The sequence below is a fragment of the Rhinolophus sinicus genome, linkage group LG02 (genome assembly GCF_036562045.2).
Source record: "Rhinolophus sinicus isolate RSC01 linkage group LG02, ASM3656204v1, whole genome shotgun sequence".
Classification (NCBI taxonomy): domain Eukaryota; kingdom Metazoa; phylum Chordata; class Mammalia; order Chiroptera; family Rhinolophidae; genus Rhinolophus; species Rhinolophus sinicus.
Window position 1 is genome coordinate 151211608 of NC_133752.1, and position 26633 is coordinate 151238240.

Consider the following 26633-nt stretch of genomic DNA (forward strand, 5'->3'; position numbering starts at 1 on the left):
CAACATATATTTGCCCAAATCTGTTTCTCAGTTGTCACAAGTGGCCAGTTATTAAAATTTTTAATTCATTTTGCACTCAAATCTACTTGTTTTCCAACAACTGCAAGCATGTGTCATTGGTGTGAACTTTGACATTTTTTTCTGATTTCATATAGATGACTCCAGAATTGTTATACTTTTGCATTCCTTCCTTATTTTAGAATGTTACCTCAACTAGTTCCCCTTTTTTTTCTTTTCAGGAAACATTTTAAACTATTTTACAATTGCCTTGTCATGAACATAGATGTATTTGTTCCATAGCCTTTTTCATCTCTTCTCACTTCCATACCTTTTAGCCAGTCAGTCAACCAATATTTATCAGCTACTTCTTTTTGTGAGACTCTGTGGATGGCCTTACATGGGCAAAAAAGTGGAAGACAAGGACCATGCTTGTTTTCCAATTTTTTATAATTTAGATGGAGAAGCCATATGAACATAACTATACTGCAAGGCCAAATGTAACAAATAACCTAAAATTGGTGCTGATAATAAAAACCACAAACTTCAGAGGAGGAAAAGAATGTTTCGCGGCATTTTCAGCCTTTAAAAAAATCCCCTTCCTTGCATACTCTTGTTGTTAAACCACACAGAACTCCCTGGGGGTCTTGGAGTCTCTTGGGGAAATCTTGTGCTAGACTTAGGTCAGAGAGTAGAACTGAGAGTCAGATCGTCTGTGTCCAGGTTTACCCGGCTCCCTAAGCAACTATTATTAACCTATTTCCTTACGATTAAGAGAAAATGATATTAATCAATCACTGATCATTGAAATCTGCTCTTAGTACTGGGAAGGCCCCAGAGAACGCCTGCCCCTAAGGACAGGTGTGCTCAGTGATACTGTGTATGCCTAAAACTTCTTTGTTCCAGACAGCTTGGAGCATGTGAACATACCCTGAGCCTTGATGAGTTCCAGTATGTGGTATATTATGCAGAGCATTCAGAGCAAATACTCTCTCTCAGAGCGCTTAATCCGAACAATTGCTGCCATTCGTTCCTTCCCACATGATAATGTAGAGGACCTCATCAGAGGGGTGAGTGTGCTGTTATTGATGCCCGAGTCCTTGGGGAGGTGAAGCGGGAATGTTCCTGGGGAATCCTCATAGATTACACATTTGTAGCTTTGACTCAGCTCAAGATCACAAAGAGTTTTTACAATCGTCATAAATGTATTGACTTGACCATTGAAGTGTAATTTTCCTGTTTTGCTTCTCTTCCCTTCGCCTTTTCACTTTGAGCATCTGATGTTTTTCTTCAGGAAATATGTTCTAGATAACGCCAGTTTCATGATCGTTGTAAAATCTGTCTGGAAATGGTGCATATGGGATCTAGCAAGCTCAAAGTCTTCTGTACATGTTGTACTAAGGGAGGAAGGAGATGAGCAAAGCAGACGTGGCTTTCAGATCCTTGTGCTTTATAATGATTACATAGCTATCAGTTGTCTTCTATTTTAACAACCGCTACCTCTTCTAGTTCTGTAGAAAATATCACCAACTCCTAAAATGCATGGTAATTTTTGACTTTAGAAAACACCTTAGTATCTGATATCTGACCACTGCTGTTCAGTAATTTTGTTATACGACTAGTGTATCCTAGAAGGTCTTTATACCTTTTACTGTATATTATTCCTGTTGTAGAGAAGTTACAGGGTAATTTTTGATCACTAGAAAATGCATCCAGATGGTTACTTCTGTACATTCTTTTCAGCAACTTTCAAATCCTTATTTACAGCCGAGAGCTCTGTATCTGCTTCAGAATTGTATGCCACGGCTGTGAGAAGAAAATGTCATAGTCTTAGTTTGTTCTCAGCAAAAGTGGTGTCAGAAGGCTCAGCAGTAGAAATTTTGTCATGTTCTAATTCTAGCTCTGCTGCTGAGTCATTCAATGACTTTGGTCTGACTGTGGTATTTCCATCTCCTTTATCAGATTTGAAATAGAAGTACGAGCAGGGGCTAGGTGGCAGAGAAGGCTGGTACTAAGAGGCTACCTTGAAGATGTTTGTAAACAAAAAGATGATGTTAAGATGACCTTACTATTGTCTGTTGAATGACAAAAAGAGTGCGCCAGTTCTCCTGGCTTCAGTCTGACAGACTCACTTTCCTGACTTTTTCAGAGCATAATGGCCAGAGAAAGCTTTTCCAGCTTTCCTGCCTCATGATGAGGTTCCCACTGTTTTCTACACATCAGTTTATGTCCGCAGTGATGTCCAAATAACCTTCTGGCAGGCTACCTTGTGGAGAAACTTAATAACTTGATCTACAGAATTGACAGTTCCTTTATTCCTCTTCAGCGTATTTGCTTGGTTTGGACATTAGCATCATCATGTTATTTAATTAATAGGAATAGGAACTGAGACCAGTAGTCTGTTTACAGTACAGCCCGAGTTAGAATCCTCTTCCCCCCTGGACTCAGTTCTGAGTCTTATCCTGCTCGATGAGCCGGAGCTGAGCACACTGATTGAAGTTTCCTTCTGCCCATAGGGAGCAGATGTGAACTGTACCCATGGCACACTGAAGCCGCTGCACTGTGCCTGCATGGTGTCAGATGCTGATTGTGTGGAGCTACTCCTGGAAAAAGGAGCTGAGGTAATGTTTTACCACTGTCACATTAGTGATTCACAAAAATGTGAGCTTCTTATTTTCTTAAAATTTCTTATCTCTTCTCCCACCTTTTCCCTCCTTCTAGCTCATGGTCACATTGGCAGTGCCAATATTAAAGCAAAACGTAATGGCCAATATATGAAATGATCCAAAGGATTTTATTCCTTTGTCTTTCTTTCTTAAGCTGTCCATGGCTCCACGAAGAGGGAATTTTATCTCCCCTTTTTCTCCCAATGGAGTTGTTTGTATTTCCATTTAATCCTCTCAGTGCCTCTTAACTGTCCAGGAGCTATTAAGTGCAAAGGTCCTTCAACTCTGATTAAATCTAAACTATTTCAAACCTGCTACCGGATGTGCACTTCTAATGCCACTGTCACTGGGAGATAAATACGTATCATTAGGCAGTCTTATCCTCAGGATTGGACTTCTTGTGCTATTTCTGCCCATTAATTGTTTTCTGTTTTAATATATCTTGTTTTCTGTAGTCTTTCTAATGAGTATGTTAACATAAAAACCACAGCTTAATTTATGTTGGCATTAGCAAAAAGCAGCATAGTACAGTGAGTGATTAAAAGAATAGACTGTCTGGAGCCTGACTTCATTGATTTGAATTCCAGCTGTCACTTCCAGCTGCGTGACCTTGAACAAGTTACTTAAAGTTTCTTTGCCTTAGTTTCCTCATCTGTAAAATGGGGATGCTAATGATATCTTCTTTATAAGGTTATAAAGTGTTTAGAATGCTGGCATGTAGTAATTGCTAAGTAAGTGCTTGTTAAATAAATATATTAGTGGTTTTGACTCTTGGTGAGCAATCTTGAATGTGTATATGCTAAGGTGCAATTTGAATCAGACATGCCGTGAAGCCATTTTGCAGGCCCCAGACACACTGGTCAGTAGGCCTAAGGGGCAGCCCCCAGCGTCCTCATCTCCGCACAACCATGTTCTTCTCTACTTGTCATTATCTACTCCATCACTTTTGTGAGTGACCCTGGAATGAAAGCCAGTGATTTATGTCAATGATGAAAAGTGAAAACATCTTGGGGGAAAAGAAGAGGTTTTAGCTAAATAGGAAGTTTAACTCAGTTAAATATTTCAGTTATTTATTGCATTTTATGGGGGAAGGTAATATACCGTTTAAAAATTTGGGTTTTGAAGTCTTTGTAGCAGCCTTCAGAAATTAGAGGTGATGCTGCCTCTTAGCAAGCCAACTGCTTTTTCGGCACGGGGAGGTTTGTGCTCTTTCCTCCACATACTCTCACCCAGGTTCTCTTATGACTCCGCAGCATATTTTTGCAAGGGGCTGGCTTGGATGAACAATTTGAGCTTCTCTGCCTGGTTAAAGAGCACAGCAGAGCTATGTGGGCAGAGCTTAGTTTGGCCTCATTATGTTTCAGTCTGGTTGCCTTAAGCCACAGGATAGAGTGAGTTAGGGTAGATAAAATGCTCCAAAACCCTTACTCTGCTTAGTACATTCAAGCTGCTTTTTAATAAACATCTTTCAAAGTAGTTACAAGGACAGACTTCATCTTCTCTTTCTTTAGCCCCTGTTCTAATGTTAGAGATTCTAGTGAATGGTCACTAAGAACATAGCAAACACCTGAATAATGCCGGCCAGCCACTCAGTGCACATAATAGAATGGTGTTGTTTGCGGACAGATCTTTTCCAGTTTGTTGCTAAGCTCCTGTCATATCTCCACCTTGATCACCAAGGCCCCCTGGGAATTGCTTATTGACCCTGTTGTTGAGAACATTCCATAGCACAGGTAGTGGATACACACATGCAAGCTTCTTTGCCGGCCTGTCGTCCTCTCAGTCGTCTGTCTACTGTAATATAGTTCCTCGCTCTCTACAGGTAAATGCCCTGGATGGTTACAACCGAACAGCCCTCCACTATGCAGCTGAGAAGGATGAGGCTTGTGTGGAGGTCCTCCTGGAGTATGGTGCAAACCCCAATGCACTGGATGGCAACCGAGACACGCCACTGCACTGGGCGGCCTTTAAGAACAATGCTGAGTGTGTGCGGGCCCTCCTCGAGAGTGGGGCCTCGGTCAATGCCCTGGATTATAACAATGATACCCCGCTCAGCTGGGCTGCCATGAAGGGAAATCTGGAGAGCATCAGCATCCTTCTCGATTATGGTGCAGAGGTCAGAGTCATCAACCTAAAAGGCCAGACACCCATCTCCCGCCTGGTGGCCCTGCTAGTCAGGGGACTTGGAACTGAGAAAGAGGACTCTTGCTTCGAGCTCCTCCATAGAGCGGTTGGACACTTTGAATTAAGGAAAAATGGCACCATGCCACGAGAAGTGGCCAGAGACCAGCAGCTATGTGAAAAACTGACTGTTCTGTGCTCAGCCCCAGGAACTCTAAAAACACTCTCTCGCTATGCTGTGCGCCGTAGCCTGGGACTCCAGTATCTGCCCGATGCGGTGAAAGGCCTTCCACTGCCAGCTTCTCTGAAGGAATACCTATTACTCGTAGAATAGCCTGGAGGAGACGTTTGCACCATCACGCAGGCAACTCTGGGTGAGGTTGTTTTCCTGCAGTACTGTCTCTGTGTCTTGGAAAACGGGAAAAGCAGCTGTTCCTGTTGTGTGGTTTATATTTTGAGGCAACATGTCACAACAGTAAGCGCCACACCATCTCCCCTCCCCAAACCAAGCAACCAAACAAACAAAAACCTCTCCCTTTGTTTTCTGTGTACTGCTTACTTGGCTTCTTATATTGCACCCTGCAAAAAAGAGATCTCTCTTATCTTCCCCTTTTGGGAAAATGTCAACAGTACAACTACATTTCTCTAGGAAGATGAAAATCACTGAAAGAACGTGTGTTTGGTTTTCCTTTGGGGACATAATTAATGTTTCGGAAGAACCCCGCTAGAAGCATTTTAGCTGATCTGTGAACAACTTTAAGAAAATTCCAGCTAACATTATGGCCCTCAAATGAAAGTACTACAGCCTCAAATAGTGTGCAGATTGAGAATTGGCCTGGGTGGTGTCCCTAGAATGCCACATTATGGGGCATTCAGAAGGGACTGGCCCCCTTTCTCACCAACAAAGGAAACAGTAGTCTTTGCCTCTTTTTCATGGTTGTGCCCAAGGGTTACAATAGTCGAGCAATGTTATTTCAGAAAGATTGTCTCCAGGCTTTCCACATAGTAGAAGAGATAGCAGGTCCTAAGTAGTCCTAAGAACTTTTCTTCTAATGCAGTTCTTTCTCTTCCTGAAAGCCAGTTTGCTCTAATGGCTTAGCAGGCATTTCCTGCATCATAGACGAAGGTGTTTGCTCTAGTGGAGGAGGAGTTGGGCTGCCTTTTCCCACGAGTCTTCCTCATTCCCTATACGAAGCTCACTCTGCCAAGAGTTTGGAGTTATTTTTCTTTCAGTTGTTTTGGAAACTTTGTTTTTTACTGATCTGTACAAGACATTGGTTGGGGTGGGCGGGGGAAGAGCATTACAAGAGCTTCTTTTGAGATGGCCCCCCTACCCAAAAGTAATCTGTTTTAGTGACCAACACTTAGTCAACAGTACTCTTCTTTTTTATGTTTCTAAACTAGATCAAGTTGTTATTGATCTTAGATGACCTGTATGCAAATTTGAAAAACCTTTTTTTAAAAACACTGATTGGGAACTACAAATAAAACTGAACAGAATCGGCTGACACAGCTAATTTTAAAAAGTATGTCTGCTTTTGCCCTTTTGCTATTGGTGTTTTTGCTCACTTCAAAAAAGAAATAAACAGTTCTAAAGCACGTCTGGCAATTTCTACTATTCCTACTTTTCTCCACGATTTAATCACCGAGCCCCCGTGTCCTCAGCTCTGAAATGGGGCTGTTGCCACCTACCTCATAGGCTGCTTTGAGGATTCCATGATAACAGTGCTTGATCTTTATTGTTAATTCCTGTACAAAAAGCACTGGCTGCTTGAATTCTGGGCTCTGATAAGGCTTCTCAGTCACTGCGTAGAATTGTTTGTAGGGTACAGCAGTAAGACTTTGGGCAGCCAGCAAAAGTGATGCACTAGCGGTAATTCCTTCTTCCACCCCTTGTAACTTTGAACCTCCTTCCTGCTGCATGAAGCATGTGAGGAAACTGTGAGTTGGAAGGAATATATATGCCTGTGCTGAGAGCCAGGATGTGGTTTTTGGAGGCTAATCTTAAACCTGGCATTGACAGGGCACCATCCTGTCCATTTGGAGTGTAATCTGTAGTCCCAGTTCTGAAGACCAACTGCATTACATGGGTACTTGGCTACTGAGGAAGCAGCAGCTGTTATGGAACAGAAATTATGCTGAATAAGAACTGACATCTTTCCAAAGCAGTATGTCAACCAACCCGCAAAACCAGGTCCCAGACTTGGTGTCTCAATTTCCCAGACTTTCAAAATGTACATGTCTCCCTGCAAGTGGAGTCTTGCTTTCATCCAGGAAGTAGTATAGGGGGAAAGTTGAGAAGGAAGAACCCTAGGTCATCAGCAGAGGAAGAGAGATCATGCGATGGCTAGAAACATGCTACTCTGGTAAAGGGCATATGTTCAAGAGGTGACACACAACTTTAGCTTAAGGGAGACTGGAGCATCGTCCTGGCTGCAGAGGATGCAGGAGGGGCTAGTGCGGGACGAGGGTGAGGACCAGTGTACTATGTTCTAGGACCCCGTGTGAGCCAAGACATGCCGCAGAAGTCCACGGGGCGATCACCTCGCTGCATTTTCCCAGGTGTTCTGTCTGGGCGGAGTGTGGTGCTTGGGGTCAATCGTGCTATATTCTACTTGTGAAAACGGTAACAGGAGAACCAAAAACAGTGACCAGTTGGCATTTATTAGTGTAGTAATTGTTTGTCACTGTAGCAAAAGTAGTAGAGGAACCAAGGCTTTGTTATCACAAAGAAATAAATAAAGCTTATTTTTAGGAAAGTTCTAACCGAGTAACTGAAATCTAGCAGTAGCACTAGACGAGCCCAGCCTGTGTGACTGATGAAGCTGGGTAGAAGTCATGAAGAATTCTATCTAAAAGGAGCTTCCACTCATTGCCCCCTAGTCAGAGCTGATCATGGCTGCAGTTACCAAATAAAAGGAACCTAATGGAAAATGAGCTAAAACACTTGCAAATACACGGACTTGCATCTAGCAGGAGGTGAGCTGACCATAATCAGGCAATCCGTTCCCCTCACTCCAAAGATGCTTAGACAGGAGCTTCCCCAGACCGCTTCCGACTGACGTGCTCCAGGTGAGCGTGCTCTGAGGTATCCAAGTCGATCTCGTACTTGGCTAGGATTTTGAGGATGGGTCTCAGCTTCAGCCACCACTGTTCCTTGGGGATGCGGTGCCTACAAAGGAATGAGGTAGATGATGACTTAACCTTTCAGCACCGTAATGAACTGCTATCAAAGGTTATGGGGAAAAGGTGAGCAAGAGGCTGGATTTAGGGCACGGGCGTCAGCTCTGAAGTAGGTACAACTACAGGTGTTACTCCTAAGAGAAAAGGATTGAAGACAGTAAACAGGTTAGGAAAAGAAGTTCTTGGACCTACCAGAGAGGGAACCACTCCAGGAAGTAGATGTACTCACTCAAAATCTGTCTGGTCCTTTAGCTCAGTCACTGGTTGAAATACCAAGGCTCTCTTACGCATCCCCAGAACACAGCCCGAGTCTGGCGTATTGGCAAAGATCCGCCCTGTAATAAGGGATGGTCAGTCAGCTTCTGTACTGGGGAACCAGCCTCTATGCAGGGGGCTCACCCTCTTATCCCACCTACCATTACGGTAACTCTCTTTGATTTTCCCAGTCATCCAGTTCATAGCCTTGGCACCCATCTTAGTGGCAAAATTCCTGTCAAATGGAGTTGGGCTCCCACCCTAGAAAAAGAATCATAAAAATTACATAGTGGATGGACTCTAATGAAGTAGCAGAGATAGCTGAGTACACAGAAAAAAAGGAGAGCCCAGGTTTACAGCCAGAAATGGGAATCCAGAAATCAAACTATGAAAGGAAATCCTGAAACCGTTCTGGGAACCAGGATGAGCTGCCCAGCATATTTGGCCATTTGTCAGGTATAAGTTACTAATTAGTTAAAGGGGATGACTGGTCTCACAATGGCTTCTTCTAGCTCCATAGCTCTGACCCTGTTCATTGCCTTCTAGTCTCACTGGCCACTTGGTCACTTCCCTACCCCCTCAGGCTGGCAGCTTTGGTCAGTCACCATTATCAATGACACCGAAGTGTTCCTTATGGCCCAGTCTAGATGGCCCTGGTAACACCTCAGAATAATGTGAAACATGTCGATTTTCTCTGAACTAAGAGAAAGTAAGTGGGAAAGTGGGAAGGAAGGAAAAACAGGAAACAGGTCTTCATACTTTAATCGATTAGGACCCCATTCCTGCCGGGGCTAATAAGCTCATTTAAACTGAGATACTAGGAATTTATTTGCGGATAGAGAAAAGTCAAAGGTCAATGCTTAAGCCGCATCAGGTAGGGACGTTTGGCACGGGGGAGCCTCAGACCACTAGTGCCAGCTGAGTGAGGCCTGCCTTGGGTGGGCATGGAATGTGGGTGCTTGTGGGGACAGAGCCAGGAGAGCAGTTTCCAGTCTCTCGTGGAAAGGTGCTGGCTAGGATAGTAGATGGTCATCAGCTGTGACTAGTTGGCCATCAGCTGTTACCGGTTAGCCATTAGCCACTGATACAACTGCTGTGGCTGAGCTGGCAAGCACGGATTGTGGGTTGTGGATGGCAGAGAGGCGGATTGCAGTTGGCGAGTGAGGTTGGTTGGCAGGAAAGCAGACGGCGGGTTGCGGATCGTGTGGCTCCTGCTTCCTGTGTCTCCATCCCAGCCGCCAGCGAGAATATAGTGGTATGATTCCCCTATCTATGGCTCCGTGGGTGTTCCTTTTTGGCCTCACCATGTCCTGTGTTCTTATGTGGGGAGCGGGACCAGAGACCCCGCATGACACCCTGCCGTGGTAGAAAGGAATTCCTTTCCTCTTGAAACCCAGTTAGTGGAGATGGAGGCCAACAGCAGCGAGGTGCCTGTCCTCATTCCACAGGTTCCTCAGGAAGTCTGTGTGGTGGGAAGAGCCATGGCCGCGGCTGTCTGGCTCTTACCCAGGATTGATGAATGGCCCTGACAGAATTGTTTCTCCTCTCTGGGCCTCATTTTCTTCATCTCAATCAGTGGTTCTCAACTGGGAACAATTTTGTCCTCCAGGGGACATTTTTTAGTTGTTACAACATGGGATGGAGGTGCTACGAGCATCTCGTGGGTAGAGTCCAGGGATCCTGGCAAACCCACAATGCACAGAACAACCCCCCCGCGCCCAAGAATTATCCAGCCCCACATGGCCATAGTGCCGGGGTCGAGCAACCCTGCCCTAAATGAACAGGATGGCCACATAATCTGTAAGGCCACTTCCAGGATAATGATGTTTTGATTCTATGACTGTAAAAGACAGCAGGCTCGTGCTCCGTGGTGACAGCCTCCAGTAGTGAGAGCCCACTGGGAGCGTCGCTGGGTGTTGGGGGTGAGCGCTGATTGGTGGCGGGCGTGACTGGGGTCTTTCCTACCTGCTGCATGTGGCCGAGCACGTTCTTCCTGCTGTCAAAGATGCCCTTCCCCTCCTCAGAGTACAGGTTGAAGATGAAGTCAGTGGTGTAGTTCTCATTGCACTTCTCATTCCTGCCAGGTAGACACCAGAAGCCTGTGACTGTGCTTGTCTCCCCACCCCCCACCCCCAGCCACTTTCTGCCTTTGTAGGCTCTGTTCTGCCCTCTCGATTGCCTCCTGTGGTTCAGGTTCTCTCCCTTTGTGCCCACAAGTTCCTCAGAATGCCCGAACCCCGCATCCATGCCGGGGGCCAAGACCACAGCCTGACTATTTTCTCTCTTCACTTGGGGACAAACCGTGGTTGAGGTACCTTAACACCAAGCCCCTTTTCACAGTTGTTTTCATCTTGTGCACCAGATGTTCAACATTTGCCTGAAAATGAAACAGTGAATCCTAAGACTGGCTGGGAGTGAATAAGCTCTGGCAAGTGCAGAGACCTCTTTTTTTCCCATCCGGCCTCTCCAGGAGGGAGAGGGAAATAAAGGAAGCTGTTTACACTCTTGAGCCTGAACTCTGCCTGATCCCTTTACAAAGTTCAGTGCAGACCGAAATTTAAATGAAGTTCCAAATGAGACAGGCAGAACTGTAAGAGGGAAAGTTCAAGACTGTCAGTTTTCAGCCCCCCTCCAAGCCTTCTGTTTTCCTTTCCAGGTGTTTCTGGTTCCCCTTTCCTCGGAGGGGTGACTCTGCTCTCAGTGTCAGTCTTTAAATGCTTGTATGTACCTGGGAGGAACCAGTTCCTTCACTTGGGCTTTGAGTTGAGGGTGGGGGAGGAAAATTCCTGCCCTTCACTCCTGCAGGGGCTGGCTGGGTTCTTGGGTTAGGATCAGCCTGCCACCCCTCCATTGTGTGATTCTTTTTCCCCCCAGGGAACTAGGATCTTGGAAAATAAGGATCATATGGTCCCTCTGTGAAACATGAGTCAGAGCTCCCCTACCCCCCGGAGGTGAAAGGGTATCCCTCTCAAAAATGGAATGAGTCCACTTTGGTAGCAAGGGAAATCAGGAGGGGTGGCGTGATACAGTAGAAAGTCACCTATTAATGAGATTAGAAAAGCTTTGGACCTCTCTAAACCTTCCTCATCTGTAATACGAAGACAGCATGTCCCTTGCATGCCTGTTGTGAAGATAAAATGAAAAACATATAAAGGGCTGAGCAGCATGCCGCACCTCAAAATGAATGCTCCCACAGCAGGCACTGTGGTCCGTATGTGAGATCACACCAGAGAATGCCTGCTTGGGGCTTTCTGGTCCCCTCACAGGACTCCACAGACCAATCAGCTCCAGCCTCATCTTATGCTCTCATGGCATAGGTCACTGTGGGAACAGTGGGGACAGACTGGGGCAGGGGACAGCTACCCAGCAGGCTCTGGGTGGCCACCTACCTGCAGGTCTCGAATGGTAAAGGGCTCCTCAAAAATGTAAGCAGCATCGGCCCCAGCTGCCAGTCCTGCCATGGTGGCCAGGTAGCCACAGTAACCACCCATAGTTTCAATGATAAACACCCGACGCTTGGTGCCAGCTGCTGACTGCTTGATGCGGTCACAGGTCTGCAGACAATGGGTCACAGAAAGACAGGGTCAGGGGTCTCCTTCTCATCACTTCTGTGGCCCTTGTCATAACCCGACTCGAACTATCTCCACTCCAGGCCAGCAGGGCCCCTACATCTCATCAAGTTCTTGCCTTCCGGGATGGCAGGCACATTTGCCAAGCACAGTGTGGCACTTCTCTCCTGGGAAGGAAGGAGTACCTACCCTTTCTGTTGCTTAGACTAGGGAAATTACACTGTATGACCTCAGAGAGGAACAAACATTTAGTATGCAGAGTCCCGATGCATTTCTAGGTTAGAAAACTCACAAGGTGAGGAGAATAAACACCACATGCATGGTTAAATAAAGTCTGTGCAAACGCCTGGACTTGAAGAAGGATTTTTCAAATAGTGCCCCTTGGTACAAAAAATATAGCTCCCTTCCTAGAACCGGACTCAGTCCAGGACTTATAATCGAGGCCAGAGGCAGTGGTGGTGGCGGTGGGCGCTCACCGTGCAGATCGTATTAAGCGCTGTGTCGGCCCCCACACTGAAGTCCGAGCCAGGGACGTTGTTGGAAACCGTAGCGGGAATGATGACAAATGGGATGCAGAGCTCATCATACTGCTTCCTGCCCTCCATCAGTTCCAGGCCCCCCGTGTAAGCCTGAGGACAAAGGAGCACGGGCAGAAGGGAGGGGACACAGGGAAAGGGGGGCGGGAGAGAGGAAGAAATGGCAGGCACTCACCTCAAAGCCCCCAATGATGATAAGGCCTTGAATGTTAAACTTCGTGATGTTGGCACTGATCTGTTCTAAGCTCTTCTTGGGCAGAGTCCTAGTGGATTGGGGGGAAGGAGAAGTATTGGAATTTGGGGAAGAGATAGCAGAATTGAGGGAGAGAAAAGTTAGAATTAGAAGACACTTATAATTTCTCGACTTGTGCCCTCTTCCCTACCCCACTTCTCTCCCGTGTCAAAGGACACACACTGGGGCTCTAAATTATCAGAGCTGCTAAATGATGGACGGTCATGTCTGCCCTCACTGAAGCAACTGTAACCTTGGGGGTAGAGGACCCAGACAACAGCAATGGTCCAAGCAGACCCTGACCATGGATTGTTGCCCACATTCCAAGGGACACATTTTATGGGGTGACTAGGAGGTGGTGTTCCTATAATGCCACTTACCTTTTAGTCCCAAGTTTAGAACCACCTTGGCCAATCCAGCCCCCAACATAGCTCCAGCCAGCTTCCTCGATCTGCAGGGGAAGGACACACGGGTCTGCATCATGGACTGGCACCACTAGAGTTCTGACCCCCGCCCAACACCCCTCCGGTTGGAAGAGGAACACCAGGGATTGGTTTTCCCCACCTCATTGAACTTCTTCCACCCTTTTGTTTTCCAAAGGAAAGAAAATATATTTATTGGAATACAGTTCCCCTTTTTAATAATTCTTTTATTTTTTAAATTATAGTTGACATATATTATTATGTTAGTTTCAGGTGTACAACAGAGTGGTAACTTACAAAGGGATCACCCCAATAAATCTAGTACCCATCTGACACCATACATAGTTATTACAATATTATTGACTTTACTCCTTGTGCTATATTTTACATTCCCATGACTACTGTGTAATTACCAATTTGTACTTCTTAATCCCTTCTGTTTTCACCCCAAGCCCCCTCCCAACTGGCAACCATCAAAATGTTCTCTGTATCTATGAGTTTGTTTTGTTTATTTTGTTCTTCAGATTTCACATATAAGTGAAATCATATGGCATTTGTCTTTCGCTGACTTACTCCACTCAGCACAATACCCTCTAAGTCCATCCAGGTTGTTGCAGATGGCAAGATTTCATCCTTTTTTTATAGCTGAGTAATATTGCATTATACATATGTACCGCCTATTCTTTACCCATTTATTCATTGATGGACATTCAGGTTCATTCCATATCTTGGCTATTGTAAATAACGCTGCAATGAACATATGGATGCATATTATCTCTGATAAAGAAACCCAAAAGTCGGTTTATTGTCCTTCTTTGTCTGTTATAGCCTTTGTGTTAAAGTCTATTTTATCTGGTATAAGTATTGCTACCCCAGATTTTTATTGGTTTCCATTTTTATGAAATATCTTTTCCCATCCCTTTACTTTCAGTCTGTGTGTGTGTATCTTTCAATCTGAAGTGAGTCTCTTGTAGTGTGTGTGTAAGTCTTATTTTCTTATCCATTCAGCAACCCTATCTTTTGATTGGAGCATTTAGTCCATTTACATTTAAAGTAATTGTCGATATATACTTATTGCCATTTATTATTTACATATATATTGTTTTCTTCTTGTTAAAGATCCTCTAACAATCCTTGCAATACTGGTTTGGTGGTGATGAACTCTTTTAGCTTTTTCTTGTCTGGGAAGCTCTTTATCTTCCTTCGATTCTAAATGATAGCTTTGCTGGGTAAAGCTATCATTGTTTGTAAATCCTTACTTTTCATCACTTTGAATATTTCATGGCAGTCCCTGCTGGCCTGCAAAGTTCCTGTTGATAAATCAGCTGACAGTCTTATGGGAGCTCCCTTGTAGGTAACCAAGTTTTCTATTGCTGTTTTTAAGAGTCTCTGTCTTTAATTTTAATTATGATATGTCTTGGTGTAGGCCTCTGAGTTCACCCTGTTTGGGACTCGCTATGCTTCCTGGGCTTGCATGTCTATTTCCTTCACCAGGTTAGGGAAGTTTTCTGTCATTATTTCTTCAAATAGGACCCCTTGCTCCTCCAGGGGGATCCTCCACAGCCAAGATATCCCTCCCAATCTTTTTTTTTTTTTAATTGGGGAATATTGGGGAATAGTGTGTTTTTCCAGGACCCATCAGTCATTGTCCTTCAATCTAGTTGTGGAGGGTGCAGCTCACTGGCCCATGTGGGAATAGAACCGGCAACCCTGTTGTTAAGAGCTCGTGCGCTAACCAACTGAGCCCTCCACCACCCTTCCCTCCCGATTTTTAACAGTCACACAGAGGAGTGGGACCAGCCCATTCCATGTCTCTGCCCCTCCTGCCAGTCTCAAGGTGCTTCTTCTGTATGTCCTTAGTTGTAGGACTTTGTTCCAGTTAGACTTCAGGCTGATTCTCAATGATGGTTGTTCTGTTTAGTTTAGTTGTATTTTGATGTCACACTAGTTCCACCCTTACTGCTCATTCAGATACCGAGCACCTACTTATGTTAGGCACTGTGCTGAGCTTTGGGATAAGACATTCTCATTTAAAAGTTAAATATGACATGTTGCTTGCAAAAGGTTCGTTTGAGTGGCCCCTGTGTATTCCTACCGCCCTAAAATTAAATATTTACTTCTGCTCAAATCCTGAGCGAGAAAGTTAGTGAGGAACAGGGGAAGGAAAGGGAACAGACAGGTCACCCCAGCTACACTTCTCGCCCTATGACTGCTCCTTGGTCGCAGAGTATCACCCCCCTTTCCTTTCAGCCCCCGTACCTGACCCTTGGCCAAACCCTCGAAGCCGTCATGCACAACCAGGACTCGGTTGCCCTGGATGAGGCCAATTCTCACAGTGGAGCGGACGGCAGCATTCATGCCTGCGGCAGGGGCCCCCACATTCATCACGGCCACTGTGTGCAAGCCAGTCTGTGGAGAAGGAAACAGAGAGGGACCAGGAGAAAGAGGGGGACAGGTCAGTAAGGAAGCTGAATGGAGTCCCTTGTGGTCCTAGAATCAAGACATCTGCCTGACAACACATCCCCTCTCTCAGGGAACACCAGCACACCTTGCTCCCTCAGACTATCGAAGCAATATTCTTTATCACAAATCAATAAAGCAAGCTGCTGCCCCTGATCCCAGATACCATTCTAAAATGAATAAGAGACCTTCCAGAGCAGCATTTCCCAACATGGACCACCTGCATCAGAATCCAACAAGGGAGCTTGTTAAATCTGCAGCTTCCTGACCCCTACCCCAAATCTGAATCCCCTCTGAGGGAGGCACCCAGGAATCGGCATATCAACCCAGCTAATTATGATATACACTAAATATTGAGAACCACTAATCCAATGGAAGAGGTGGCTTAAATACACTTAGATATGATTTTTCCCAGATTTGCCCAGAGGACACAATACATAAGCCCTTCTTCCCATTCTTCGCATGCTATCTTGTCGCCCTGAGTTGGATATGGGTCTTAGGTTAGAGACACCCAGGGCACACTAAGAACACAGTGGTGGTATCTTGGGTGGCTAAGAAAAAAATTATCTGAGTTGAGTCAGGGACTCAACACTGAATGTGAGTGGGACAAAGAAGTTGGCAAGGCTGTAGGTAGTAGGAATTGGGAGAAGCACTTTGTAAAGGGAAACTGGGGGTGGGAGAGGATCAAGTGGGGAGAGCAATTTGCCAGTACCTTAGATACTGGGGGTCTGACATGAGCCAGAAGCTTGTATACCTCCCAGTTGTTCATGAAGCTCCTGTAAAAAGCACAAAGAGAGAGAGAGGTCTCTTCAGGCCATTCCCCAGGCCAGCAGCCAAGGGGATCTGGTCTGAGGTTTTGCTCCCAGCTGAAGTTCCACAGGGCAAACCTCTCGGGACATAATTGGGGCAAGAGCAGGGATTGGGCAGGGACTGCAAAGGGGCCACTAATTCATCAAGCATTCCTGACACTCTTCCTCCAGGTTCAGCACAAGAGACTGCCGCTTACCCAGAGAAACTTATAATCTAGCTGGGATCCACATATAGAAACAACAGATTATAAAAGGCTAATCTCAGGGAGGGCATCCTTGGGATGAAATGAGGCTCCTCGTCACCTCACAACTAATTCTCTTAGGGAAGAAATTGTTGCAGAAACAATAAGAGGAAGAGGCAGAAGCTCATATTTTGGGTCTGAAGCTATGTTGACTTTTGGCTTCATTTCAGCATCTCATTTTTGTAACTTAGCGAGCTTCTGGTCATTTCCTCACCGGCCTCTCAGCTTCATGGCTTCCTCAAATTTCTTCTCATTCATGGCCTTGGTCACCTCTTTGGTCTGAGGGAGGAGCACAGCAACAGTCACAACTCCAGGGAAGGTTCTGCAGCTGGATTTCCATCCCATGGGGAGATTGCCCATCTCTGGGCTTGTGTCTAGCTCCTGCCCACTTTGCATCCCACCTTTTCTATGCCCCCCCAAACTTTCACAGAAATGTTTTTGTTTTTCATTAATTTTCTGAGTAATGAGCAGCAAAAGAATAGGGCTGATTCAATGTTCTTTTTATTAGAATATGGGCAGTGGAGGAGGGGTTCACAAATAAAATAGGACCTCCCTCCATCTCACACTCAGCCTCAAAGTAGCCTCTGAACTAGTGAGTGAAGGAGGGAGATCCTGCAGATAACCCAGTTAGAGAGAAAGACTAATCCCTACCATGTGTTTCCCAACTACTGATTTCTGCTCTGTGAGTCAGGGCACTAGCGGTGGGGCTTTTAGAGATACCGTTCCAAGCAAGGCCTGTCTAGGCTGTAGATCACTGGGACTCCCAAGTCTCGGAGAGAAGCAGACCACGAGGTAGGGAGCACTCAGGCCAGACCCCTTAGCTCCCAGGCACAATGTTCGCTCAGTGGTATCAGAGTGATTCCTCAATAAGAGCCACAACATTTCCTGAGCATTCAACAGTCTCCGGGTACTGCATCAGACCCTTTACATATCTTCTCTCCAATCCTTCTAACCACCTTCAAGGTGAGTGTTAATACTCCATGATGATTCAGAGAAACATGTCCAGGATAGAAATCACAGAAAGATTTAAGCTACCCAGCTAGACCTTAATAACATTCCCCTGCTTTTAATAAAGTTTAGAGAGATATTGCATTTCTGTTTCAGTAAAGACATGATGAAAGCATTTGAGGTTGGATATTATGAGATGATGGGTCTCATTACTAGGGAGGATATAGAGTCTCCTAACTTCTTTAGGAACATTTCACACATGGAGACACTGAGGCTTAGTTAGAGAGGGAACAGCTGCTACGCAAAGCCCACTGCGTTCTTTCCCCATACGTCTCTTACTCCACCATGCTGCCTTCTGCTCCTATCCCAGCAGACCAAAAGGAAGTTGGTCTCTTTTCCCATAAACTCCAGCTCAGACACAAGGGCTTGGAGCTGTTAGAAAGGGGCGTTGGGGTTAGTACTTACCATTTGGACACACTCCATAAGAGGCAGGCGCACAGCCTGGTTACCAGAGAGGCTCACCACACAGGCTGGGGTGTCTGGGGTCCCCTCCAAAAGTGCCATCACTGCTTCTACACCCATCCTGCTGCCCTGCAGGAACCCAGGGAGAAAAGACAGTCTGGTTCAGGCCTCTCCATCTTGGATTGGCTTGGATAGCCAGTGCACTCAAAGCCCTTCCCAACTCACAGGGTTGAGTTCCTCAATTAAGGACTGTAGCAAAGAACTTACTGACTTTACCTCCCTACCCACATTTCATCTAAAGCTTCGTGACTCTTGCCATCAGAACCCCAAAGATTGTACCTGATTCCAGAAAATCATGTCCCCTATAGTAGTCAAGAGGATCAATGAGGCTTAATAATATTCCCTTCTTATTAATAAAACAAGGAAGGATATTGCCTCTCTGAAAGTAGAATTAGAGGGTTCAAACTGAGTGTCTGAGGGTAGATCTTATTAACTTCACTAATGCTCGTAGCTCTAATATATTAGCCCTCACCATTGGGGACTCACATAGTCTCCCATCATTATTTGCAACAGAAGAGAACTCTTGAGTGTGTGGGAAAGGGCCGAGAGCCACGCAGTCGAGGCTGGTGGCGGGCAGCATGACTTGTGGTTTAAGCCCCTGTGCTGATGACGGGCAGTCCCGCAGGGGAAGGACACCGAGTTGGGGGTTCTAAGGCAGGAGGGCCACCGAGCCCCAGGACTTACCAGGATTCGGTCAAAGGCAGATGGTGTCCCACCCCGCTGCACATGCCCTAAGACAGTGACCCGGGTGTCATATCCCAGACGCTTTACCACCAGCTGAAGAGACCAAGAGAGGGACAGAGAAAGGGATACAGAGAGTCAAAGAGAGAAAACTAACAGAGATGTAGATAAACCATGGACGACTTAGCCCCTTATCTTATAATGATCCCAGGTGGGAGGAAACCAGAGGGGCAGGAAATCTGGGGAGATGTGCAGAAGGACTAAGGGGAGACTCAGAAATCACTAAGGAATGGGGCCGGTGGTGGGTGAGGTAGGTGCCCAAGAACTCCCCGGCTTCATTCATACTAACATTCTTGATGTCTTCAGAGGTGATTGGTTTCCCATGCTTGTCAATCGCACCCTCAGCCACAATGATGATGTTGAGACGAGAACCACGAGTCCTGGTCTGGTCAAGCACAGAGAGAAAAGTGGTCAGTGGAAGGAACCTGTGGATGGGAAAGGGTCCATCCGTGGAACAGGGTGAGACATTTTCTTAAGGGCAAAGAAAAGTGCCAGTACCTCGGTGAGCCGGCGACAAAGGTGGTCCTCCCAGTCATCATCTGGTGGACATTCAGGAATAAAAACCCAGTCGGCGCCACAGGAGAGAGAAGTGACAAGGGCCAGATATCTAAGATGAGAGCCAGAAGCATCACGCTAGGAGCTCGATTCCACAGGTAGCCTCACCCGTACCCAACAAGTTCGCACGTCCCCAGAGTTGGCGAGAGGACTAAGGATCCTCCGTTTCATTCTTGGGGTGAGGGTAAGAGCACCCTTGAGACAGCTTCTCAATGAGATTCTGTCCCCAAAGAGCACCTTCTATTCATGCTCACCTGCTGCAGTGGCTTCTAATCTCAGAGCACTCTGTTCTATAACACTGCCTGTGTGTCTGTGCAAGTACACACATGTACACACATGCAGAGGTAGCTATGATGGGGGAAGAGTGGAGACAGGGAAAAGGGCCACACCAAGAGGAACATGCCCACGTCCTGATCTGCTACCACTGGGAGACCTCTCTGGACTCCCCAGGGAAGAGGAGAGGGCTATTGCTGGGTCCACAGGATAAATGAGTCAAGACGGAAATCTTACCCACAGTGCCGGCCCATCACTTCTAGCACAAATGTCCGCTGGTGGCTGCAAGAGACAGACATTTATACAGTCCAAGTGTCCCTATGGCCAGGATCAAGCTGCCACCCACATTGAGGCCACGTAACCTCTCTGGGAGATGCATTTATGCTACTAGGCCTTCCAGCAGGTTTCCTAAGAGAACAGGAAGACCTAAGGGAAACACTTTAGCCACAGGGTGTCCTTCCTAGTCCTGAGGAAACACCGCAGTAAAACGTCTCAATACTGAGGCTCTGTTTCAAGAAGGAATGGGGCCCAGGAAGGGAGGGAGAGAAAGGGAAAAGTAAAGAAGAGAGGACTCAACTCACCTGGAATCCTCTAGGATTGCCCTGGGGCAAACTGTCACCCTTTCCCCCTCCCATTCTCCCACACTGCCTCCCAGTCCCCTAACCTCTGAGCCAGGGTGGTAATGGCCTCTACAACCGCTATAATGTGCTTACAAAGGGTGGCTCATGTTTTGGGTTCCCTGGATGTGTCTCCGTCTGGACACTAATAATTTGGGAGACGCCACAGGTATTAAAGACCTCAGAGCTACAAGTTTGGATGGTGGGCTAGACAGTGGCAAGAGGCAAATCTTATAGCATTTAGCGAGCAGTGCAATTTCAGCGCTCTATGGATAATTCCTAGTTAAAAATGTGTTCCAGCCTCAGAAAAGTAGTCATTATTGTCACATAGCTCAAACACTTGGATCTTCCTTCACCCTTTTGGCTGTCTCAGCTGCCTCCTCCACCCCCTTACCTCTGAGCAGTAGTAGTGATGGCATCTACAATCTCTATTATTCGATGCAGGGCAGAGTCAGTGCCAATGGTCATATCAGTGCCACAAAAGTCATTGTCAATTGAGCCAACCAGGCCCACGATGTTCAGGTAGCTGGACTTCTTAGCCTCCTCAGCCGTGATCTTACCTGACAATGGGAAGCAAACCAGAAGCCCCTGGGTGAGGTGCCTGACACGCCTAAGGAGCAGATGACTGGAGAGAGAAGGAACTGTAGCCGATGGGAATTGTAAGCAGTGGCAGAAAAGGGAGGGCAAAGGCTGCCTATTTGTGTCTGGGTAACAATTTTCCTCCAGGGGAGGTAAGGGGTGTACTCGTGTATGTGCAGGCACACATACTGATGAGAACAATGTCTCACCTGCTTTCTGGAGGTCATTCAACAAGTCACTCCACTCAGAACGGAAGGTGTCAGCCCCAGTGAGGCTGCCGTCACCCCCGATGACACACAGATTGGTGATCCCAAGCTTCACAAGGTTGTTGGCAGCTCGGAGTCGTCCCTCTCGTTCCCGAAAGTCCTTGCACCGGGCACTTCCAATCACTGTGCCTCCCTTTGGGGAAGAGGTCAAGTCAGCTCACCAGGCGACACAACCAAATTTGGGCTCAACAAGCTAAGATCTCCCCTACTCCAACACTGCGATGGGCTGACGTAACTGCTCCCTAGGAAGTTCCCTGTCATCTTGAAGAGTCATCTGTCCCTTCTAAAAAGGCAAGGGAAATGATGGCGGCTGGGATGTCACAGCATCATTCCTGTATTCTGCTACACCTCTTGGAAGGTAGCTAAGATCAACCCATTTCCTTCAAGGCTTTGTCACCAAAGTGATTATCAAAGAGAATACACACGTCTGTTGGCTTTTGAAATAATCTCCATCTTTCACATCTTTTTAGAAGTATAAGAATGAGCAGTGACTTCAGTTTTTGGAAATTCTCCCTAATGGCCTGACATTACTGGATTGTGTTCACGTGCCTGGTAGTATGTTTCCCTCTCCGCCACACTGTGATTTCTAATTGTAACCAGGCACTGCAAGTCTTTTCCCCTTTGTTCCTTGGGATCTATGGTGCTAGTGGATGGGGCCATCAAACTCAGGTAGTCACAGGAAAAAATAGCTCTGGGTATAGAAGCCTCATATTACCAGGGGTTTATATATTACCCCAAGAGAAGTAAATATACTTAAGGTTTTAAAAAGTCATATAAACTCCTGCTATCCAGACTTCAGGGGTACTGATGGAGAATTCTGGCTCATTCTCAGACTGCTTTATGGCACGCACTAGCACCTGTATAGAACCTTCATTATGCACTGCACATTCAATTTCTTCCCATGGATTTGAAGCGACTGAGGTAAACAATGGGGATACAAATGTAATTTGTAGATTTTTTTCAGTAAACCAGAAAATGGATTATAATTACTTAGAGAAAGTAATGAAAAGGGCTGTGGATATGATCGGGATAGTCTTAGGTCTTTTTGGAAACTGTGAAAGGTTCTCTGGGTTCCTTCCTCCCTTAAATAGTCTGGTTTCAGGTCACCTCATCACCATCATATGAGGACTGGCAGATTTCAGCTCTACTTCTGGCTCTGGCTCCAGTCCTCTGCTGAGGTTATTTTCAGGGCCAGACCTTCCCCGTGGCCCCAGGGCAGGACTTGCTTACGTACCAGTTCCCCAAGTCTTGCCCATGACCTTTATCTAAAGAGCAAACTGTCCTGTGATCACATCCCCACTCCCTATCCCACTCTAGGAAACCAGGGTGGTATTTCCACATTTAAAGATTTGTAAAGGGCAAACACAGCCCCTGACTTGTCACTGAATCCCTTCCCATCAAACCACGTGGCAGGGAATTTGGGAAACCATGAGCCTAAACCAGAGTAGGGTGAGACAAGGACAGCACACATATGAGACAGGAGTCCTCGGGAACATACCAGCTGAAGCATCATTGAAACGCTCTCCCAGGTGGCTTCACGGATGTGGTTTCCACCATCCACCAGGCCTTGATAACCCTGTGGGGCACATTATATCCGTTCAGCATTGGCTAGGCTTCCCCTTAAACTCCCAGGATTAAGACAGGATCCCTAGGAAGAGGTTCTCTGAGAATCAAGTCACCTCCTCCATTACTGATTCCTGGATGCTTGTGAAACTACCATACTTAACGCAGTCCAAGGAAGGCGGCATTAACTTTTTCAATACCCTCTTTTAGTTTCTCCCATTCTTGATGTCCTTCCTAATATTTAATCTTAATTCATCTTGTTCTTGGCTCATCCCATTTAATCCTATCTGCTTCCCAGGGGATCTAGATAACAGATGGTTTTGGTAACAACAGAGGGAAAGAGAAAGGGATGTTCGAGGGATGGAGGGGAATATGACTTGAAAAGACAAGAGACTATAAAATTTGAAAGAAAGGCAGGGTGACCTTTCCTAAAGAAGAGTAGACACAGAATGAGAGGGAACGGAAGTAAGGAAACCAAAGAGGAGTTAGAACCTTAGAAAGTAGGCAAGTTACAGAAATCTAGTGAGACTCTTCCATCCTAAGGCTCTCTCTGTGGATAGACTCAATTTGCTATGAAATACTAATTCATTTCAGCTTCTCTCTCTGTTTTGAGGGAGGTGGAGGGAAGACAGTTACTTCTTCCCTTAAAATAACAGACAACACGAGGACCCAGGGTGCCACCATCGTTACAGGAGCCAAGAGAGGGGAGGAGTAGACTCATGTAGACAGGGAGCCAAGACAAATCAGACATAATGATGTAATGGGGAGGTAAGGAAAGAGAAAGTGGGGAGACAGAAGGGGCAGGGTAAGCAGATACAGAGAAAGAATGATGGAGAATAAAGCAGATAACCAACCTCATGGACAAAGAAGACACGGGCACCAGTAAAAATACCAACTCGAACCACAGCCCTGACAGCAGCATTCATACCTGCAAGGAGGGAAGAAAGAAGTCAGGGACAGGTTACTTCTGAGAAAAACATTCCTGGACGTTTAAGATAAGAGACAGTGCTTTTTTAAGGCTTTTCTCTGAATCTAGAATATTCCTCTCATCCAAGTCCTCTGGCCTCCCCATTAACACTGAATTACTGTATTCAATGTTAATGTAGCTCCAGGTACCTGCATTTATCTTCCATCTCCCCCAAATCCTGTCTTTCCTAAGACTTTTCCTTGCCAGGGCAACCTGGAGAATAATAACCTTAAATGTTTATTGTGTTAAGTGCTTGTCAAACATCATCTCTTTGAATCTGGAGTTGCCTCCATTTCACAGATTTCAAAACTGAAGTGTAAAGAGCTAGTACTCTTAGAAAGTTCAGATTGGACTACAATTCCAAAAATACCTAAACCAACACTACTGATCTCCATGTATGCCCTGCTAAGCCCAATGGCTGTACTAAGTTTTCCCTTGCCTTTTGCACTGAATCTAGACATCCAGCTTTGGTAGGCTTTTGGGGACAAAGACCTGACTCTCTGAGGCTCAGTGAGCTGACCAGTTAATTACAATCTGTTTATCAGTACGTCCATTACTTGTTGGTGGATTCTACCAGTTGCCACACATACACAGCTTTTTAGTGTCATTTGAGTTGGTGTACGAGGTGTAATAAAAAAATACAATAAATGTTTAAATTAAAAAAATTTATTACACTAAAAGACACATTGCCATTAATCCCTCTCAAAATACTCCCCCTCGCTTCAAACACACTTATCTCATCGTTCTTGCCATTTTCTGAAGCAGTTCTGGAAGTCCTCTTTCGTGAGTATCTTTAGTTGTGCTGTCGTGGCTGCCTAGATGTCCTGAATCAATTCAAAACATTTATCTTGCATGGTCATTTTGACTTTGAGAAAAATCCAGAAGTCGTACAGTGCCAGATCTGGGGAATAAGGTGGATGAGGACATACTGTAATGTTTTTATTTGACAGAAATTGCCGTACCAGAAGTGATGTGTGACATGAAGCCTTTCCATTGTGATAAAAAAAAAAATACGGTGACTGCTGCTACTGAGTGCCATCCAGTGGAAAAGCAGGGATCTTCAATACGGGAAGCAGCGTGTTAAACCTTAGTAAGTGTGACAAGTTTCAACTTGTTCAGTGCAGAGTGCAGTCAGTCAGATGTGAGGTACAGTTGAGAGAAGGTGTGTTTTAAAGAGAGCCATAAATGATCATCATGACAACACTCTGTGTCACACAGCACTTCTGGTATATGGCAATTTCTGTCAAATAAAAACATTATGGTGTGTCTGCATCCACCTTATTCACTGGATCTGGCACTGTATGACGTCTGGCTCGTCCCCAAAGTCAAAATGATTCAGGACATTGAGGCAGCCACGACTGCGCAACTTAAGACACTCATGAAAGATGCTTTCCAGAACTGCTTCAGACAGTGCAAGAATGATGGAATAAGTGTATTTGAGGAATGATGGAATAAGTGTGTTGTGATGGAAACAAGGTGGTATTATATGGCTATTAGCTCCAAATCAAATTGAAGGTCCATTTGCTCATTGAACAAATATTTATTGAATATCTATCATGTTCTGGCACTTGGTAGGCACTGAGAATATAGCACAGAATGATACAGAGTCTGGAGACACAGAGATAAAGGACTTGGTCATGGTCCTGAAGACTTGTAACATGGTAACAATATGGATCCCTATGAAGGAGATTTATACAAAGTGCAGTGGAAACAAGGAAAAGAACCATCTCAGCTGCCAGAAGGAAGTTTGGAAAGGCTATAGAAAAAAGATAGCATTTGTCCTGAGACCTAAGGGACAATTTTCTTTTAAATCTTTTTGTCAGTTGGACAACTTGGGGGAAAGTGTTCTAGGCAGGGAGAATAGCACAAACAAAGGTGAGTGTCAAGCAATAACCTTGAATAATTCAGTATTATAAAGAATAAAATATTAGGTAGGAAGTGGTGAGAGATGAAGCCACACAGGTGGGCAGACACCTGTATGCCACACGAAAAAGTCTGGCTTATATTCTGAAGGCGAGTGTTTGACTAAGGATCCATGGGTGATGGTTTTGTGGGCATGACATTTCTCTTGGGAAGTCTACAGCTTTCATTTGATTCTTAAAGAGGCCTGTGACTTAAAAATAAGGAGTTGCAGACAATGGAGAATCATTGAAAAATGTTGAGTAGGGAGACAGGATGAGATCTATGTATCAGAAAGATCATTCTGGCAATCAGTGTGGAGGACAGACCGAAAGAGGTGACATTAGGATTAGGTGGCTATCAAGCAGCCTAGACAAAAAATGATGAGGGCCTGGACTGGAAGAGTGACATTTGTGACAGAACAGACATACTGGACAGGAGACACCTGGGAAACAGAAGCAACAGGACTTACATCTAGGCAGCAATGTGATTAGATTTCAAAGTTTTGGAGAGGAAGAAAGAAATGCCCGTGACTGACTTATGCAAAGGGTAAAACTGCAGTGCAATTAACTGAGCAGAGGCAGGTATTGATTTGGGAAGGTGAGGTTGGAGACGATATATTCATATTTGGATATGCTGAGTTTGAAGTTCCTGTGGCACATCCATGTGGACTTGGAAGAAACTGTCTCAAGAGAATATGTAGAACTAGAAGGGAAAAGGGGAAGGAATGGAATCCTGAGGAAAACCAACATCGAAGGAATGGGCAGGGGAAAGGGGTTCCACGTAGGCAACTAATAAGGAGCAATAGAAAAGATAAAAGGAGAACTCGGACTTAGCAAAGTCTTAGAACCCAAAAGGGACAGTTTCAAGAAGTTGGAACAGTGTCAAATGCTTCTGATAATTGATTTAACATAAGAACTGCAAGGTTGGGCTTGCCAACAAGAGGTCATGGGTGAGCTCTGATGTCAAAGCTTATTTACGACATCACTGAGGCAAAGCCCCATGAAGGCTATAAGTCTAAGTTCACACCCTCACATTGAAGGAATCAAAACGGAAGAATCCGTGAACAGTTACCCGGGAGACTTATCAGAAGCTTTAGGAAAAGCCTGTGTGCATGAAAGGAACAAGGTCAGAATCCACACAAAGCCATCAATGCTTTACGAAAGATGAATACAATCAATTTCAGTAAGATCAGGACAGATATGAAACTA

The 26633-nt window shown here is 45.5% G+C and overlaps 2 protein-coding genes across 11 annotated transcripts in view; one reads left to right on the forward strand and one right to left on the reverse strand.

Moving 5' to 3' along the window:
- ASB8 (ankyrin repeat and SOCS box containing 8) overlaps positions 1-6383 on the forward strand; it is a 30110-nt gene extending 23727 nt beyond the window's left edge. For 3 of the 7 annotated variants that reach the window (XM_074325776.1, XM_019748362.2, XM_019748365.2), the window contains exons 2-4: positions 908-1067; positions 2514-2618; positions 4486-6383. In XM_074325776.1, the coding sequence (XP_074181877.1) occupies positions 939-1067; positions 2514-2618; positions 4486-5118 (867 nt within the window). In that variant the 5' untranslated portion in view covers positions 908-938 and the 3' untranslated portion in view covers positions 5119-6383. Of the gene's footprint in view, positions 1-903; positions 1068-2513; positions 2619-4485 lie in introns of all 7 variants that reach the window. The other 4 variants (XM_019748364.2, XM_019748363.2, XM_074325777.1 and 1 more) reach the window with 3 other exon arrangements.
- Positions 6384-7429: 1046 nt separating this feature from the next.
- Positions 7430-26633, reverse strand: part of PFKM (phosphofructokinase, muscle) — a 45920-nt gene continuing 26716 nt past the window's right edge. For all 4 annotated transcript variants that reach the window (XM_074325773.1, XM_074325772.1, XM_019748355.2 and 1 more), the window contains 21 exons: positions 23411-23484; positions 22492-22569; positions 20937-21126; positions 20543-20708; positions 19769-19813; positions 19202-19310; positions 18993-19088; positions 18647-18739; positions 17906-18031; positions 16707-16771; positions 16154-16217; positions 15241-15390; positions 12940-13010; positions 12503-12590; positions 12268-12420; positions 11612-11776; positions 10538-10599; positions 10188-10299; positions 8384-8483; positions 8197-8302; positions 7430-7956 (listed from right to left, as the gene is read on the reverse strand). In XM_074325773.1, the coding sequence (XP_074181874.1) occupies positions 7812-7956; positions 8197-8302; positions 8384-8483; positions 10188-10299; positions 10538-10599; positions 11612-11776; positions 12268-12420; positions 12503-12590; positions 12940-13010; positions 15241-15390; positions 16154-16217; positions 16707-16771; positions 17906-18031; positions 18647-18739; positions 18993-19088; positions 19202-19310; positions 19769-19813; positions 20543-20708; positions 20937-21126; positions 22492-22569; positions 23411-23484 (2258 nt within the window). In that variant the 3' untranslated portion in view covers positions 7430-7811. The remainder of the gene's footprint in view (positions 7957-8196; positions 8303-8383; positions 8484-10187; positions 10300-10537; positions 10600-11611; positions 11777-12267; positions 12421-12502; positions 12591-12939; positions 13011-15240; positions 15391-16153; positions 16218-16706; positions 16772-17905; positions 18032-18646; positions 18740-18992; positions 19089-19201; positions 19311-19768; positions 19814-20542; positions 20709-20936; positions 21127-22491; positions 22570-23410; positions 23485-26633) is intronic.